The 14,917-nt window shown below is 47.7% G+C and overlaps 1 protein-coding gene across 3 annotated transcripts in view; it reads left to right on the top strand.

The window, feature by feature from the left end:
- The window catches only part of B3GAT1 (beta-1,3-glucuronyltransferase 1), a 39,617-nt gene extending 24,704 nt beyond the window's left edge, over positions 1-14,913 (top strand). The window contains exons 3-6 of one of the 3 annotated variants that reach the window (XM_054803332.1): positions 907-1,415; positions 3,982-4,278; positions 11,008-11,123; positions 12,365-14,913. In XM_054803332.1, coding sequence (XP_054659307.1) covers positions 907-1,415; positions 3,982-4,278; positions 11,008-11,094 — 893 coding nt within the window. In that variant the 3' untranslated portion in view covers positions 11,095-11,123; positions 12,365-14,913. The remainder of the gene's footprint in view (positions 1-906; positions 1,416-3,981; positions 4,279-11,007; positions 11,124-12,364) is intronic. The other 2 variants (XM_054803330.1, XM_054803331.1) reach the window with 2 other exon arrangements.
- The last annotated feature ends 4 nt before the right edge of the window (positions 14,914-14,917 follow it).

Below are 14,917 nucleotides of genomic sequence, written 5' to 3'. Positions count from 1 at the left end.
TACAGCTGTACGGAAGTGTGACTGTCACACCCTGGAAAAGTGACAGGTGCATGAACTTTTTTTTTTTCCTTGAGCTGCTTGTGAACAAGTCTCTCTTTGCAAGGATTTTACATGTTCGGATCAATGTATCCTATATATATATATATATATATATACGCTGTTCATTGTTCACATCCGCACTACTGAATGGGCTGTTATGTTCAGAGGTTAGTAGGGTCTTTTTGAGGAGAGGTTAGTCAGAAGCAGGTGAAAGTCTCTGCAGGAAAAAGCCTACAATTACAGGCTTTAATTTCTATTCTCCACTTCTGGATTTGAAGTGTGTCTTTCCCTGCTTTTCTGCGCCCCATCCCAGGCCTGTCAGGAGAGCAGTGGGGTATTGCAGTATCCCGGCCAGACCATGCTGCTGGGGGATCTTCACTGACTCATTATTTTCCACCAGTTAGTTCCCTGCCTCCCAGTCCAGGTGCTCCAGTGCCCGAGTGCAGAGCCATGAGTCCTGTCCCACTGAGCATGGTGCCCAGAGCACTGGAGCTCGTCTGGAATGACAGATCGTCAATCCGTGTTGCTATTTTCTTTATCTAGACCTAATTGCTGTACAAGCCTGTCTCTTCTGGGTGCTTTTTGAAGTTGCTTATTCTGAGCACTTAGCTGCATTGTCCTGGGCTCTCAGGCCGTGTTTGGTCATGGTTTTCTAACAGCAGGAACTTCTTTTCTCGTGTGTTTGTCCCTGATTCCTTTATTTATTTGTGTACTTATTTATTAAAGCCTCCATCCGAGCTTGTTTCCTTTCCTCTGAAACCATGAGGGTGACCTGCTATTTGCAAGCAGCCTGCTGGCTCAGCCCAGGGGGGGTGTTAGAGGACTGAGTCCATGCGGCTTTTTCTTCTCTCTCATACCCTTGCTCAGATGATGGTGGTGACTCCCGGCGTGATCTCGCTGCAGGCTTGGACTCCAAGGAATACTGCTTGTCAGACCGGGACATTGTGGAGGTGGTGAGGACAGAATATGTTTATACCCGCCCACCCCCGTGGTCAGACACCCTTCCCACCATCCACGTCATTACACCCACCTACAGCCGTCCCGTGCAGAAGGCAGAGCTGACGCGCCTGGCCAACACCCTCCTGCACGTGCCAAACCTGCACTGGATCCTGGTGGAGGACTCACAGCGGCGCACGCCTCTCATCACCCGGCTGCTGCGGGACACGGGGCTTAACTACACCCACCTCAATGTGGAGACACCCCGCAACTACAAGCTGCGAGGAGACATGAGGGATCCCCGCATCCCCCGGGGGACCATGCAGAGGAACCTTGCCCTGAGATGGCTGAGAGAGACCTTTAACAAAAATAACAGCCAGCCTGGGATTGTTTACTTTGCCGATGATGATAACACCTACAGCCTGGAGCTCTTTGAGGAGGTAAGACCCTGCTGGGGGGCCCCCCAACCGTCTGAACAGAGCAAATTAGCAGGTGGGGTGTAAAAGATGCTGTGTCCTGAGCTGAGGAGATGCTGTGTACCTCCTCTCCTGAGCTCTGGATCAGTCTTGTCTGTATAATGGTCCCACTGCAGCTGTCCTGAAGTTTTCTCTGGGGTTTGGTTACTGCGCTGCAAAGTGTGCATTTCCCAGTGTCAAAGGCACCCATGCAAAATAATGGGAACCCCAATTTATCCTGTGGCATGTGATCAGGAGGCAGATACATTTTAATGTAAAGGAAGCTAATGAGGAGCTGCCTTCCCCTGTGGGGAGCCTTGTTAGGGTTGGAACATTACCTGCTGTCCGACGTGCCTGTGCAGAAGCACGTGCCTAGCAAAAGAAACCTCAGCTGTCCTTCCATGCCTCAGCCTGGAGATTTCCATCTGGTTCCTGATCTGATGTTCTCCACCACCCCTATGTATTGCACTTGGCTGTCCCTGGGGTTTCTCTTCCTTGCTTGCTCTTTGCATTTGTTTGCTCTCATCCCAGAGCGTCCACTGGTCAAATTCTGTAGCTGTCAAGAGCCTGGCACCTGCTCTGCACAGATCCCCAGCTGAGGAAGCAGTGCCCTTTCACAGTTACGCCTGAATGGTGTCAGCACAGTCACAGCGCTTGCAGGACATCTTGTTCAGAGATGCTCCGTGCGGTTGTCTCTGGCTTGCTGCACATGCGAGGAGCGTGCGTTTGTCAGTGCTTGACTTCTCCTCCCCAAAAAACGGAGCCCTTCACGCACTGCCTCGGAGAGGGCTGTCTCTCTGCTGTGAGATGTGTGCAGTGCTCCCTTCCAGGGCTCTTCCTCTTGCAGCATCTGGGGACAGATGGTCTCTCATGCTGTTGTAAGTAGGCGATGGGGCTGAGATCTCAGCCTGGAAGTTTGCGGCTCCGGGAACTGTGATGGCAGGCTGAATTTCAGCATGTCCTGACGGTCTTGTCAGGCTTGAGCAGGGGAAGGTTCCCATGTGCTTTCCCACCTTTGCTATTTGTTCCACTCCTACCGGGGATCCAAATGGACTCCAGTGCCTTTCCCTGCCTGCCAGTATGCAATGGTCTTACAGTGCCAGGTACACTGTACCTCTCCCGGCTTCCAGCTCAGAAATTACTTGTTCCCTTGCTCTCCTGAGGCCGAGCTCTTGCAGCAAGGGACAAGAAAGGAGGATTGCCTCCTTCCCCACCAGTTGCCAGTTTTCCTACCAGGGATCTCCTATTTATTCGCTCCATACATGCCCCCCCTCCCTTCCCTGATGGCTTTCACTTGAGCGTGGATAGCCACAGGAATATGCATGCTTTTAAAGCTGAAAGCAAATTCAGACTGAATGTCTTGCTTCCACAGTCCCCTCTGAGGCTGGCTCTGGCAGTATCCTGAGACAGACACCACACATTAATACAGCAGAAAGGGTTCCTTCGTTCACTCGTGTGCTTTGCTCATAGAGGCTTCTCCTCTCTGATCTGTAGCTGCAGTTAAGGTCACATGGAGCCAATGAAATGTGCTGTGAAATGCAGAAGACACGCACTATTGTTCCCTGCGGAGAGGGGCTGCCGTTAGCATGTGTATAATGCAGAAGGGCAAGTGCCAGAGCTCTTCTGGTCTCGTTTGCAGTAATTAGCAGTGATGAGATTAGCTCTGGGAGATCCCTGATCTAAGGGACTGGGCTGAGAGCGGAACACAAGGCTGAGCCTGCCAGCAGAGCAGGACAGGGCGCTGGGGGGTGAGCGGGCGAACTGGCATTCAAATCATCTGCCTTGGCAAGTGCAGGCATGTCAAGTGTCCCCTGGTGGCTCCTATCTATTTCTGTTGACTCCACAGGGAGTAGAGGCCTCCAGTGACGTTCGCTGAGTAGCCGGAGCAACTACAAGGCACCATCCTGCATGCTGGGAGTTTCTGGAGAGGCTGCGCTTCTCAGCTGTCCCTGAGGTTGTGGGCTACAGTCCCTCACTCTACAGATGCTCTTAGCCTTACTGTGGCTCATAGGCAGCTCAAACTCCTTAGCTTTCAGAGAAAGCACCTTTCTTCCTAGGTATGCCGCTCCTGCATTTCCAGGTGGCTTGGGCAAGGTGCTTCCCTCCTCTGTGTCCTGATTTCCCCAGCTGTTCATGTGGAGGACTGGTGCCCCACAGCTCTAAAGACCTTTGGACAAAACACCACTCTTAAATCTCAGTTATGTTTATTATTGACAGCTTTGTTTTTAGTGCTGAACTCATGCTTTGTTCCATGGCTATCCATTACTATTGCTATTGTTAGTTGCCACTTCCCAAAGCAATTTGCTTCTCCAGCTCCGGGATGTGCATCCTTGTACAGGTGAGTAATGAGCTTGGTGGCTTGGTCCAAGCCACAGAGGGTGCCTGGGACCATAACCCAGGCTCTTAGCTCTAGGATTTGTGCTGAAGCTCAGGGACATTCATTTCCTGCGGGACAGTGAAGTCATTCTGGTGCTGGTTTGTGTGTTGGAAGTCGCATGCAGCCGATCCTTCCGTGGGCACCCACCGTACCCTTCTCTTTCCTTGCCTCCAGATGCGCAGCACCAGAAAGGTGTCGGTGTGGCCAGTAGCCTTCGTCGGTGGCTTACGCTATGAGTCACCCAAAGTGAACGCTGCAGGGAAGGTCTATGGCTGGAAAACTGTGTTCGACCCCCATCGCCCCTTTGCTATAGACATGGCGGGGTTTGCCGTGAACCTCAGACTGATTCTCCAGCGATCTCAGGCTTACTTCAAACTGCGAGGAGTGAAGGGAGGCTACCAAGAGAGCAGCCTGCTCCGGGAACTAGTGACCTTGAATGATCTTGAGCCGAAAGCTGCCAATTGCACTAAGGTACGATCTCTTCCTCATACATGGGTTGTAAGGATCCAGAGGGAGGAGAAAGCCCATTCAGCCCCATCATTCTGTCACTTCTCCTCTGGGTTTGAAGAGAGCGTGCCCCCATGGCAAGGCAGCTGGGAAAGGGCGATTATGTATTCAAATGTGTGGAGGGCAGTTATCTTTTTTGGTTGCTAGTGATTGCAGTAGGCCTTGAAATATGGAGTCTTGTCTCCCCTGTAACTGTTCCTCTTTCTTATATTACCTTTAGAAAATATCATTATTTTCAAGATGGGCTTATCTGTGGCCTTGCTAATCCCCTGGAGCAGGGAATTCCATAGGTGAAATGTATGTCGGTTGCTTTACGTGAATTCCTGAGGGGGGGCTTTTGCGTGCTGGTTCTGCGATAAGCTAGCATCCCATGAGACTTGGCTCTCTGGAACCCATCTGACCTGTAACCCAGGAGTACCTGCCACAGTGTTTCCTGGCTGCAGGAAAGACTGTTCACACAATCACTGCCTTATTGCGAAGTCGCCTTCTCCCTCTCGACACCTATGCAATATTGCTGTAGTTGTCCACAACAACCTGGATCTTTCTGTGTCAGAGACAGTGTAGAAATGTTTTAATGCCTGGGATATTGCTCTGAGCTCCAGGAGGCTTCCATAAGGCTTCATTTTGGGAGGGGTTACTGCTGTCAAATGACTGCTAGTTGTTTGACTGTACCCATTGCCTCGGAGCTACCAGGTCATGGAGCAGGACCCCTATGTGCTAAATAACGTAGAAACTCAGAACACAATGATGGTTCTTGCCCTAAAGACTTCCCAGTCTAAGATGAGAGACAACAGATGGATTTCTATCCAGCATGACAGGGGAGTGTGCGAGATACAATGAGACAATGCTGGTTAGTGTGACAGGCATCAATCATAGCACATCAGCAACGGAGGTGCTGTCAAGTGCTTTTGAAAGCTGCGTGAGCGGGTCCGCTGAGCACTGCAGGTGTGGAGGGGGTCCCTCGCTGATCACAGACCCCTGTGTAGTAGCACTCTCATGCCTTTGTCTGTAGTGGGCACCAGCCAGTCTGATTTAGGGAGTCGTCATTTATTTTAATTATCCCAGGAGGACTGGAGGGGTTTTTTGCAAGTAAGCTGTTACTGCCAACAGACCCAGTGTCGGATCCAGGTCTCCATCCCTTTTTGGGATAGGAAAATATTTTGGATAATACCCTTTGTCTCTGCTTTCCATCTGCACTGCTCCAGAGTCCCCAGCTGCAGAAAAACCAAGGATCTCTATGTTCAGCAGCGCTCAGGCAAGGAGTCCAGGAATAAGGAAGAAGAGCTAAGAGGGAGGAGCAACTTTACTTATTATCTGATACCTACTGTGCCTCATTTTTTAAATCTACATGTCTGTGGTTATGGCTGTCCAGCACTGGGATAAATAACACAGATGGTCTCCCAAGGGTGGGAAAAGAAATTGGATTAAAATTAGATCTCAGCTTTTGGGCACTGCGTGCCCTACTAGCTAACAAGAAAGCACTGGCTGGAAATAAGTGTGTTTCCAACCAGCCAAGGGAGATGCACAGGTTGCTTTTAGTCTGGTGTACAGAAGATCAGGAGTGTTTACTCCATGGCCAGCTCTGCGATCTTCGGTATATTGTCCCTGCTGTAAATAGCTGTTGGAAAGAAGCTGTTTTAAAAGGCTGGGGATAGGAAATGACGGTTTTGGAGGAACATGGAGGAAGGACAGGTTGTTTCCAGGCAAGAGGAAGAAAACAATGCTGTCAGGCTGCCGTGTCAGTGCTGTCACACAGAGCTGCAGGTCAGAGATGGAGAGGAAGCAGGAATTACTGGCCAGGATTTGAAGCAGACTGCATTTCTTTTTTTGGCTAGGCTGCGGGGATCTTACAAGGGTCCTTGTTGTGAACTGAATGCTGTCTGCTCCTGGCAAACTCTGAGTGCAGCTTTGCAGGTTGAGCTTTGCCTTTCTTTTTTTAGCTGATGCCAGCAGCCTCCATTTCCCAGTTGCTGCTTTGCTCACCCGTTTGACGAGGAGCAGAGTCCAGACGAGCAGCAGAGAAGGACAAAAGTAGGCTGTGGTCTGGGGTCCTCTGGCCCCAAGGTCAAAGCACAGACTTCTTTCTCATTGTGCTAGTGTGCTCCCAGCAGTTGTCACGATTTGCTTCTGTTAAGCATACTCCTGCTTTGCAGTGAGATTTACATGAAAAATTATGATGTGCTCAGATAGAGTCGTTAAGGAGGGATCAGAGAAGTATGTAAGATAAGCGTAGACATCTGCTCTCAAAAAATGCTGCCTTCCCTGTATGCAGTGCTGGTATTTGTAATATTTATCAGAATTCAGCCCACAAATGCACACTCTTGCAAAAAGCTTAAGCTTTGGCCAAAGACATATATCCTGCTTATTTTCTTTGATTTGGGAACTGCCCAAAATGAAGGAGAAAATTAAGGAAGTCAGCATTAATCGCCAAGGAGAAAGGAGAGAGTTATCCCTCATTATCAGGAGGGAAGGGTTGGTTTATACTGGAGTTGTAAGGAAACAAGGCTTTGCAAGCGTGCTGTGCATTTCTGTGTTCTGCTACTTCTGTATTTCCCACACACCCCCCCCGAAAGCAAACTGTTCAATCCAGGATAGAGGTCTGAGGTTCTATATTCCCATGAGGCTGGTGTAACTGGGACATATCCTGCTCCCCATTTTCTATTAACACCAGAGGAAACCAGCAGCAGTGCGCTCAACCAGGGAGTCCTTAAAGAAGAGAGACTTTGAGTGGCCCCAGCTATTGAAAAAGCCTCAGCTTGGGCTGGCACAAGAGGACAGACCACAAAATAACAAGTTCTTTGGAAACGAGGCGTCTCTCATTCCAGCTGCTCCTGGACGCGCTTGTTTCTCCAGGGAGGTAGGCGTACGTATGTTTTTTTGGGTGAGGCAGGCTTTTGTGCGCTCGGGTAGTCTTGGTTGCAATTTACTGGGATTGAAGTGGTGGATCAAAGTAGTCATTTCTCCTCTCTCCTTATCTCTTGGCTGAGTCAGATCTGAGATTAAATCTGCGGGTTCGCAGCTGTCCCAGCAGTACCTGAACCACATGCCAGCGCTGTGGCTACCATGGGTCTTGGAACAGGCTCTGGGAGGAGAATAAATCCTTGTGCATGTGGAGGAGACCAAGCCCTTGGGTCCAGCAGCAGCAGCAGCAAAGGAAATTGCACAGCAAAAGGAGACCAGAACTGGCTGTTTCATGATGTCACAGATCTAAAAGAGCTAAAAGTGGCTCAGAACAGGCAGGAGAGAGAGAAAACGTCAGCCTAAGGCAAGAAGGCTTGAAAAGGAGTACTTCCTCCTGCTTTTATCCTGTGGTGCTACATACGGCAGGCAGGGGAATCAGCCTCACGAGCTCTTTGTGTTCTTTGCCTTCCAGGGGCTGAGCAGCAGGGTACGGATGGAGCAGATCTGTCCTCTTTCGGGTTAGATTGTTCCTGAGACCAAGCTCCTCTTTTTGTGTGGGTTTGTGACCAGTGGTTTGCAGTGAGCGTTCGGTATCCTGACAGCACTTTGTTGGTTAAGCATCGCACACACACCAGTGAAGACGCCAGTGTTCGAGCTGTTGATTTTTATGACAGACATGCAGAACTTGGAGGGTTCTTTTGGCCTTTTCTTGTCCTGGTTAGTGACCAGAACTGCTGTGCCAATGCCATACCCTGTACCACATCTGAAAGCTGTAATTTACATCAGAGTAGTTCAGGTTTTGCAGCACCGTTTGCCTGCACTGCTCCGTGGTGGACCTTCAGATCTGTACTGTGGCTGGAATAGCTCAGGTTAGACAGCTGTAACCCTTTCTTCTTTTGTGGTCTTTCAAGTTTTGCCTGTAATACCCATCACAAAGCACAAACGTTCAAGTTCAACATTACTGTTTGAGCTCTGGCTCATCTAATAGCAGTGGCCACGATTCTCTCGACATATGAGCAAAGCAAAAGTTACAGGGAGAAGCAATCTTTATTTGTTATAGCAATGGATGTGCTTTTGGGAGAAGAGGGCCTCCACGATGCCTAAGAGAGCCTGCAGAAATTTGGTTTAGCACAAGCTGAGAGGAAGCAAATCTGCGTTTCAGCTTGGTGTCTCTTTTTCTTCCCATTGTATAGTCTCCATTTCAAATGACAATTATTGAAACCCTCCACAGAGGGTCCGTGTGCTTGAAATCCTATGACCCCCCTCCAGCTGTAGGCCGACTTGCCTGTTTGCTTTTTAATTTCCTGTTAGAAGACAATGAAGAAGTCTGCTATGGAGATGACTCTTCGTAATCTCTTAGATCTCCTTTGAGTCCTGTGATTCTGAATGGCAAGGCTGTAAACGATTGGAAGTGGTTTGCAGTAGTAGAGATTTTTAAAGGGGACTCCCTCAGATGACCTAAAGGAAACCACTGTTCAGGGGAAGTCAGATATCTGGTCCCCCTCCCCGGTTACTCCCTTGCAAGCTGTACTTTCTGCACAAGCCAAAGCTTCCCTGAGGCATCAAAGACGCTGCTTGTGGAAAAAAGTCAAGCAATGGGCTGAGAGGAAAAGCAGGTGTTTCTGTATTAAATGATGATCTCCCTCCCACATTAAAGAACACAGCATGAAAAACGGTAGAAGCAGCTGTATCAAGCTGCAAACTCTGCAAATCGGTCCATTTTAGTTAATTTGATATAACTCTCTTTTTGGGCAATTGGCTTTAACAATGCAAAAGGTGGATCCGGTTTAAAGAAAAGCTACAAATGTGTAGTTGCCTTCTGTTTATGGGGTATGTGGTTGGAGTTGTTTAACTGTGAGTCCCGTTCCTGGCAGAGCGCAGCCCTTGGCCATCAGCAGGGTTGAGTGTTTATGTGTCGGAAGTGGAAAGAGCTCTTACCTACTCCCATTGGAAAGAAGAACTGGCTACAAGATTTTTCTAGCAGCTGGACTGCATTAAGGTTTATCCATTCTGTTTGTTGGATGAGGAGCCCGCGACTGATGCTCGTGTAGCACCGAGAGCCACTTGTACAGACCTGTTTGGTTTTGGCCTTTTCATAGGAAAGTAACGCAGTAATTGCAGCAGCGCTGCTGCAGTGGGTGAGCAGGACTATAATAAAAGCTAACTTTGATGACCGGGGCTCTGAAGTGGTTGTGGGGGAGCGATGAAACGGTTTTTTTGGACCCACTCCAGACAGCAGTTGGTCTCTACTGCCTTAGTATTAGCGGGTGAGATTTAAGCCCTGCACAGGAGGTGACTGCTCACATCAGAGACAAATTTGGTCAAACAGCTTCTTGGGAAGGTAGGGGTGCTCCTGTTTAACCACAAAGGTTTGAAAAGTGCTTTGTTCATCCTTTAGAAACGGAACGTGCCCTCGTTTTTCAGAAAAGCAGGGACTGGGTACGAAATGGTTTGCAGATACTTGGATTGAATGTGCAGGGTATTGTCATAGCAACAAGAGGGAAACCCCCCGCAAGGTAGGAAACATCAATGCGAACAGGTGAGGGGAAGCAGGAAACTGTAGCTCTGAAGGAAAAAAGCTGCTCCCAGCAATCCAGGTTCTAGGAGCAAAGCAATAAGTATAATTGAATCTAGTGAGGGGAGAGTATTTTAAACAGCTTCCAGAACTGTCTGTGCCAGCAGTATAGCACAGCTAGTAGAAACTATTTACCTGTAATACTCCCCCCCTCAAAAAATGTTAGACCACCTTTTCAATTTATATTCTTTCCAGTACTCCTCCATGGATGTTGATCTATATTAAACTTTGCTGCTAGGACAGAGGGAAGCTTTTAGTCGAAGCTTCAGTTCTGTTCTAGGCAAGTTGGAGAGGGGCTTTAAAGCGATGCAATGTGGCGTACCTGGTACAGAATAGCGGATGGCAGCGTGGAGCCAGGATTTCCAAGGAAACGTGTGTGGGGCTTTTGAGGTGATATGGCAGATTAATGCTTGCTGGGTTACATACAGCCCAGAGCATGTGGGAGGAAGGGAGTGTTCTGCAGCTAGCTCCTGCGTCTTGCAGCTCTGAGACAGCAGAGGTTGCAACAGAGAAGGGGAGCAGCAGTGCGTACTTCTCAGGTCAGTGTCACTCTCATATCTTTTTAGGGTCTCAAAAGAATTTAAAAGTGAAAAAGAAGTGATAGTGAGGTTAAGGAGCAGACTGATGTCTTCCCTCCAATAATGGATTTTCAGAGATGCACTGAACAATTCATGTTAATATTTCACACAACCGAAGGCAATGGTGGCAATTGGAGCAGCGGGTGGTACTCAGTAGAACTGCCTCTCCCCTCTAATGCACAATGTGACCCAAAGTGGCAACAATTTGCATTTCCACTCTGAGCTTTCCTTGCAACTTAACTCCACCCTGGCCAAGGACGTAATAACACAATAACCAAGAACCAGAGCAAGGGACTTGGTCTATGAGGAAATATGTATGTGATCCTCCGGTTACGAAGGAACCGCCTTACATCATTGAAAAGGTTGACGAGCCTTTCGTGGAAGATGGTTGATAACTACATGGAAGGAGCAGGTTAATGTCCCAAGACAGTACACTGTAAAACGGGTAATTTCTGTGCACCGTGCGTTTTGGATAGCAGTAGGCCTGCCTAAGTGAAGTTTTATGCAAACCTCCTTTCAGCTGTGAATGCGCCATTAGGCTCCAGGGTAGATGGTTAAATTGCACTATTGATTTAATGTGCAAGATATTTGTTAGTGCAGTGAAGAGGTGGAGCTAATGACTCCTGTTGGCTTCTTCAGATTTTAGTCTGGCATACAAGGACAGAAAAGCCTGTGCTGGTGAATGAGGGGAAGAAAGGATTCACAGATCCCAATGTGGAAATCTGACTGCATGGCTGAGCGGAGACCAACACCAGGTAAGAGCTCACATTTTTCAACAGTAATGAGAAGCAGCAGTAAAAAAGGCAGATACTAAACAAGGACAGGAAAAAGACAAGAGCTCTTTTAAATCTTGCTTTTTTCATTTCCATTTTTCACATCTCTGACCCTCCCTTACTACCAAACTTCTTGAGACCATTAGTTAATCTCTCCTTTTATCTTTAAGACAAGCTGCTAAAGGGGAAATACCTGGTGAGAAGTTGGGGGGAAGAAGGCAAATCCAGAGACTGAGAGTATAGGCAGAAGTTACATGGTTAAAAAAGCAAACCATTGTCTAAACAGGGAGGTTGCCTTATTAACTGTACTAATATAGCTAAAGCACAAGGGTAAAGGACGTGGATTCACCCACCTGCAAACAAAGCTAAGGCAATATCAGTGAATGCATTTTTAAGTCAGGCAGAAGCTTTCACTGAGGGAGGAGTTTAATTTATATCCACATTAAAGCTGCACGAAGTCAGTGACAAGTAAGGGAGGGTGTGGATTAAACTCCCCATGAGGTGTTTGTTTGCCTAAGGTGAGCACTTGGTGTCTTCTTCAGTGGAAAGGAGGAAAGAACAGGCACACTGATGGCTGACTTCCTGCTCGTTTGTTCATGCCCTGGCTTCTCACCTTTAATTACCCGGTGTATTCGGTCTTCTGTATTTCCAGAGCGTAACTCTGGTTGGTTTGCTAGAGTGAGGGATGGGCTACTCGCTTCCATCTGCATCCAGACTGTGTTGCTGCGCTTCATTGTTACGGGGGAAAAAAATAAATGCACAACTCCCTTTATCTGGGGTGTAGAACCAGGCCTGGAGGGGAGAGAAGGTTGCTGCTTGTTCTTTTTTCCTCTCGAATACAGAGAACTAAAAGCAGCAAAGGAAAGGGATAAATTTGCTCAGCAGCAGTATATTTTTAACAGTAATGAGCTCTCTTATAGCACATTCCCTCAGGCTAACTGGACGGAGCCCTGCCTGCTGCAGTGGCCTGCCTTTGCCGCCCGTTGGCAGGACAGCAGAGGAAAGCCTGCACTGCATATTATCTGCGCTATATATAGCGGCTTTGCAGAGAGGCCATAGCTCTTCAGCGCTGTCACAACTGCTTTTCACCAACACCCAGTTGCCTAGCAGCAGTACTCACAGATCTGCAGTCGAAGATGGGTTTTGGGATAGTTCCAAGGGGTGGCAGCTAACTGCAGCGAGGCAGAAGGGTAATATACATGCTGGATGTGTTTCTGTTGCAGAAGATTTCTTCATGCACAGCCTGCAAGGTTCCTCTCCACAGCATACAACTAGCCAGACATGCAGTAGCCAGGACCTCTGCTGACTTCCAAGAGTTTTAGCGTACTGAAAACAAGCAACACTGCATACATAAACTACCCGGATTCCCCTGCCCTTCCCTCCTGGACTCTGAGCAGAACCAGATGCTCTGGAGGTGGAGAAAAAGCACAGAAAATAAAGGACTGACATCAACTTCAGTACAAGACCAGCTGCCTCGCGAGATGCTCGGTTTGGGAGGAGCGCATGCAGGGCACGATGCACTGGAGACACGGCCCGGCTGGAATCATGGTCTAGACTGAGGGGGCTGTTTTACAGGACCTGAAAGCGAGGGTGAGAATGCCCGGAGGAGCGTGTTGGCCCCTGATGACTTGTTTTTCCTGAGACACACGTACCTTGTGGCTATGTGTGCGACAGCCTAAGCAGCTCTCTGTTCACGGAGGGGACAGCTGCCTTCTGAGATGGCACCTTAGCCCTTAATTTTAAACCTACTTTAATCAGTGTTTATTTCGCTGCACAAGACAGGGAAGGTTTTGGGGGAGGGTGAGAAGCAAGGCAGGTTAGAACAAACCCATTAAGTATCTCTCTTCTCTTTGTATTCCCTCTCCTTTCCCTTCATTAGTTTCACGGTTTGGAGGGCATTCTGACGTACCTCTATGTTCCTGGATGGAGTTATGTTTATAGCATGTGGTTCTCTATTCATCCATGCCAAAATAATTGGAATTGGGTTTTAATGAGCTGTTGTGGCCGTACACCATAATTCTTCATCCAGGCTCAGATCTTGGTTCTGTTTAGCACTAATTTGGTTCACATGAGCATTAGGTGTGGGATTCTCTGAAGGGTGCTCCTACATAAAGCCAAATTTCCACTCTTAAAAAAAAATAAAGTTAACTGCTTAAAACTAGGGATTGAATGATAAAAGCTGATTTTAGTGCATTTACCATTCTACTGGAATGTATCCTTCAGCCCTAGCCCCTTTTTCAGGGCCATGCCATGCTACTGCAGAGCTACTGGCGTGAAAAGCCACGCTGGAGCAGTTTGAGAGTTAACTTCTGACGGACAGAGCAGCACCCTTGTAAAGGGGATCCTGCGCTTAGTGTTCTGTTTCTTCAGCACCTGGCTTGAGGTAGGTTGAAACACTATACGTAGAAAATTAGTCGCCTCTTCCCCGTTCTGTAACATCAAAGGACCTGAGATAGCGTTGATGAAAGGGTGTTCTCTGATGAAACTGTATTTTGTTTCTCGGTGAGAGACACAGGACTGAGCAATGCAGAAGAGGAACCTGGGTGCTACTGCCTTGGTTGACTCTGTATTTGAGATTGACAAACTTGCTGAGGAAGAAATTGAGGTACAACATACCCCTTCTCCCCACCTCCAGCCCCTTTAAAAAAACCCCAAAACTTACCTCCTCCTTCATAGTTGTTGTCAAACCTTTGATCAACCCCCACTGTCCCAATTCTTTCAAAAAGGTCTGAAGCACAATTTTACCTTTGAATTGAGGGAAAATGTAATCCTGGAAATAGACTTGGTTATTTTTAGCCCTAACACATAGAACTATTAAAACGCTATAGATTTGATTGTTAGCTTCACAGTGCAGAAGTCTCCCCTTGGACTAATGACATTGTGTATTTCGTAATATTTAAAAAAAAAAAATAATATTTTTTTGTAAGTTATTTTCTCCCGCTGTATATCAAAACCATTGGGGAAAAGTTGCATTCTTTAGTTCCCAATCATAGAAGCCTTGCTGCGTAGCCTTTGCAAAAATGTTCCTTTAGCTGCGTTGGCTGGAGCGCTACTTGGATAGAAAGCACTTGATGCTACTGGCCGCTGGATGCTCTATAGGAACGGGTATTGTTATCTTGTATTAAAACAGTAGCTCTCTGCACTCAAGCAGATTTATTCTGTTATTGTATTAGCCTTCCAAGTTCACTTCAGTCTGCAAACCCTAGAGCGGAAAGAGACATTTTTAAAGGACTACAAAGTTTTCATACCATTTTAATAGTTTCCAACCGATGTCCTCTCCTAGCTGCGTGTTTTGTTTGACTAATCTTAATTCCAGTCCCTGCTGGGTCGGCAACCTTCCCTTCTTGGAAGGAAATAACTTTCAGAAAAAGGCAAAGGATCGAGTCCTGAACGCAATCCTGCATATACGCTCCACTCTCCTCAAAGTTGGTCGCACGAGCCTGGGCCCTTCCAACTTGCACAGAGGCTGCCGTGGTCCTTGGGAGCAGAGACACGTACATTCAGTAAGACCAGCTCTGGCCAGGATGGAGTGTATTACAGCTGCACTGTCTGTTCTCAGTTTTAAACAAACTGTATTTAAATTTGTTAAATAAAATTATGGTTTCTAAGAGTCAGAATACCCTGCAACTCCATTATCAGAGACAGTGCACGTGTTTGATGTTTCTCTCATAGCCTGAATCCTCTGGTTATTGGAACAGAAAGCAGGGGCTGAGCGACTTCTCGGAGATTCTGAACAGATTCACGGCTTGAATTTGATCTCTTCCTCTCCCTAAAGA

The sequence above is a fragment of the Grus americana genome, chromosome 24 (assembly GCF_028858705.1).
Source record: "Grus americana isolate bGruAme1 chromosome 24, bGruAme1.mat, whole genome shotgun sequence".
Classification (NCBI taxonomy): domain Eukaryota; kingdom Metazoa; phylum Chordata; class Aves; order Gruiformes; family Gruidae; genus Grus; species Grus americana.
Note: the sequence above shows the minus strand (reverse complement) of the source record. Positions and strands in the feature narration are given on the sequence as shown.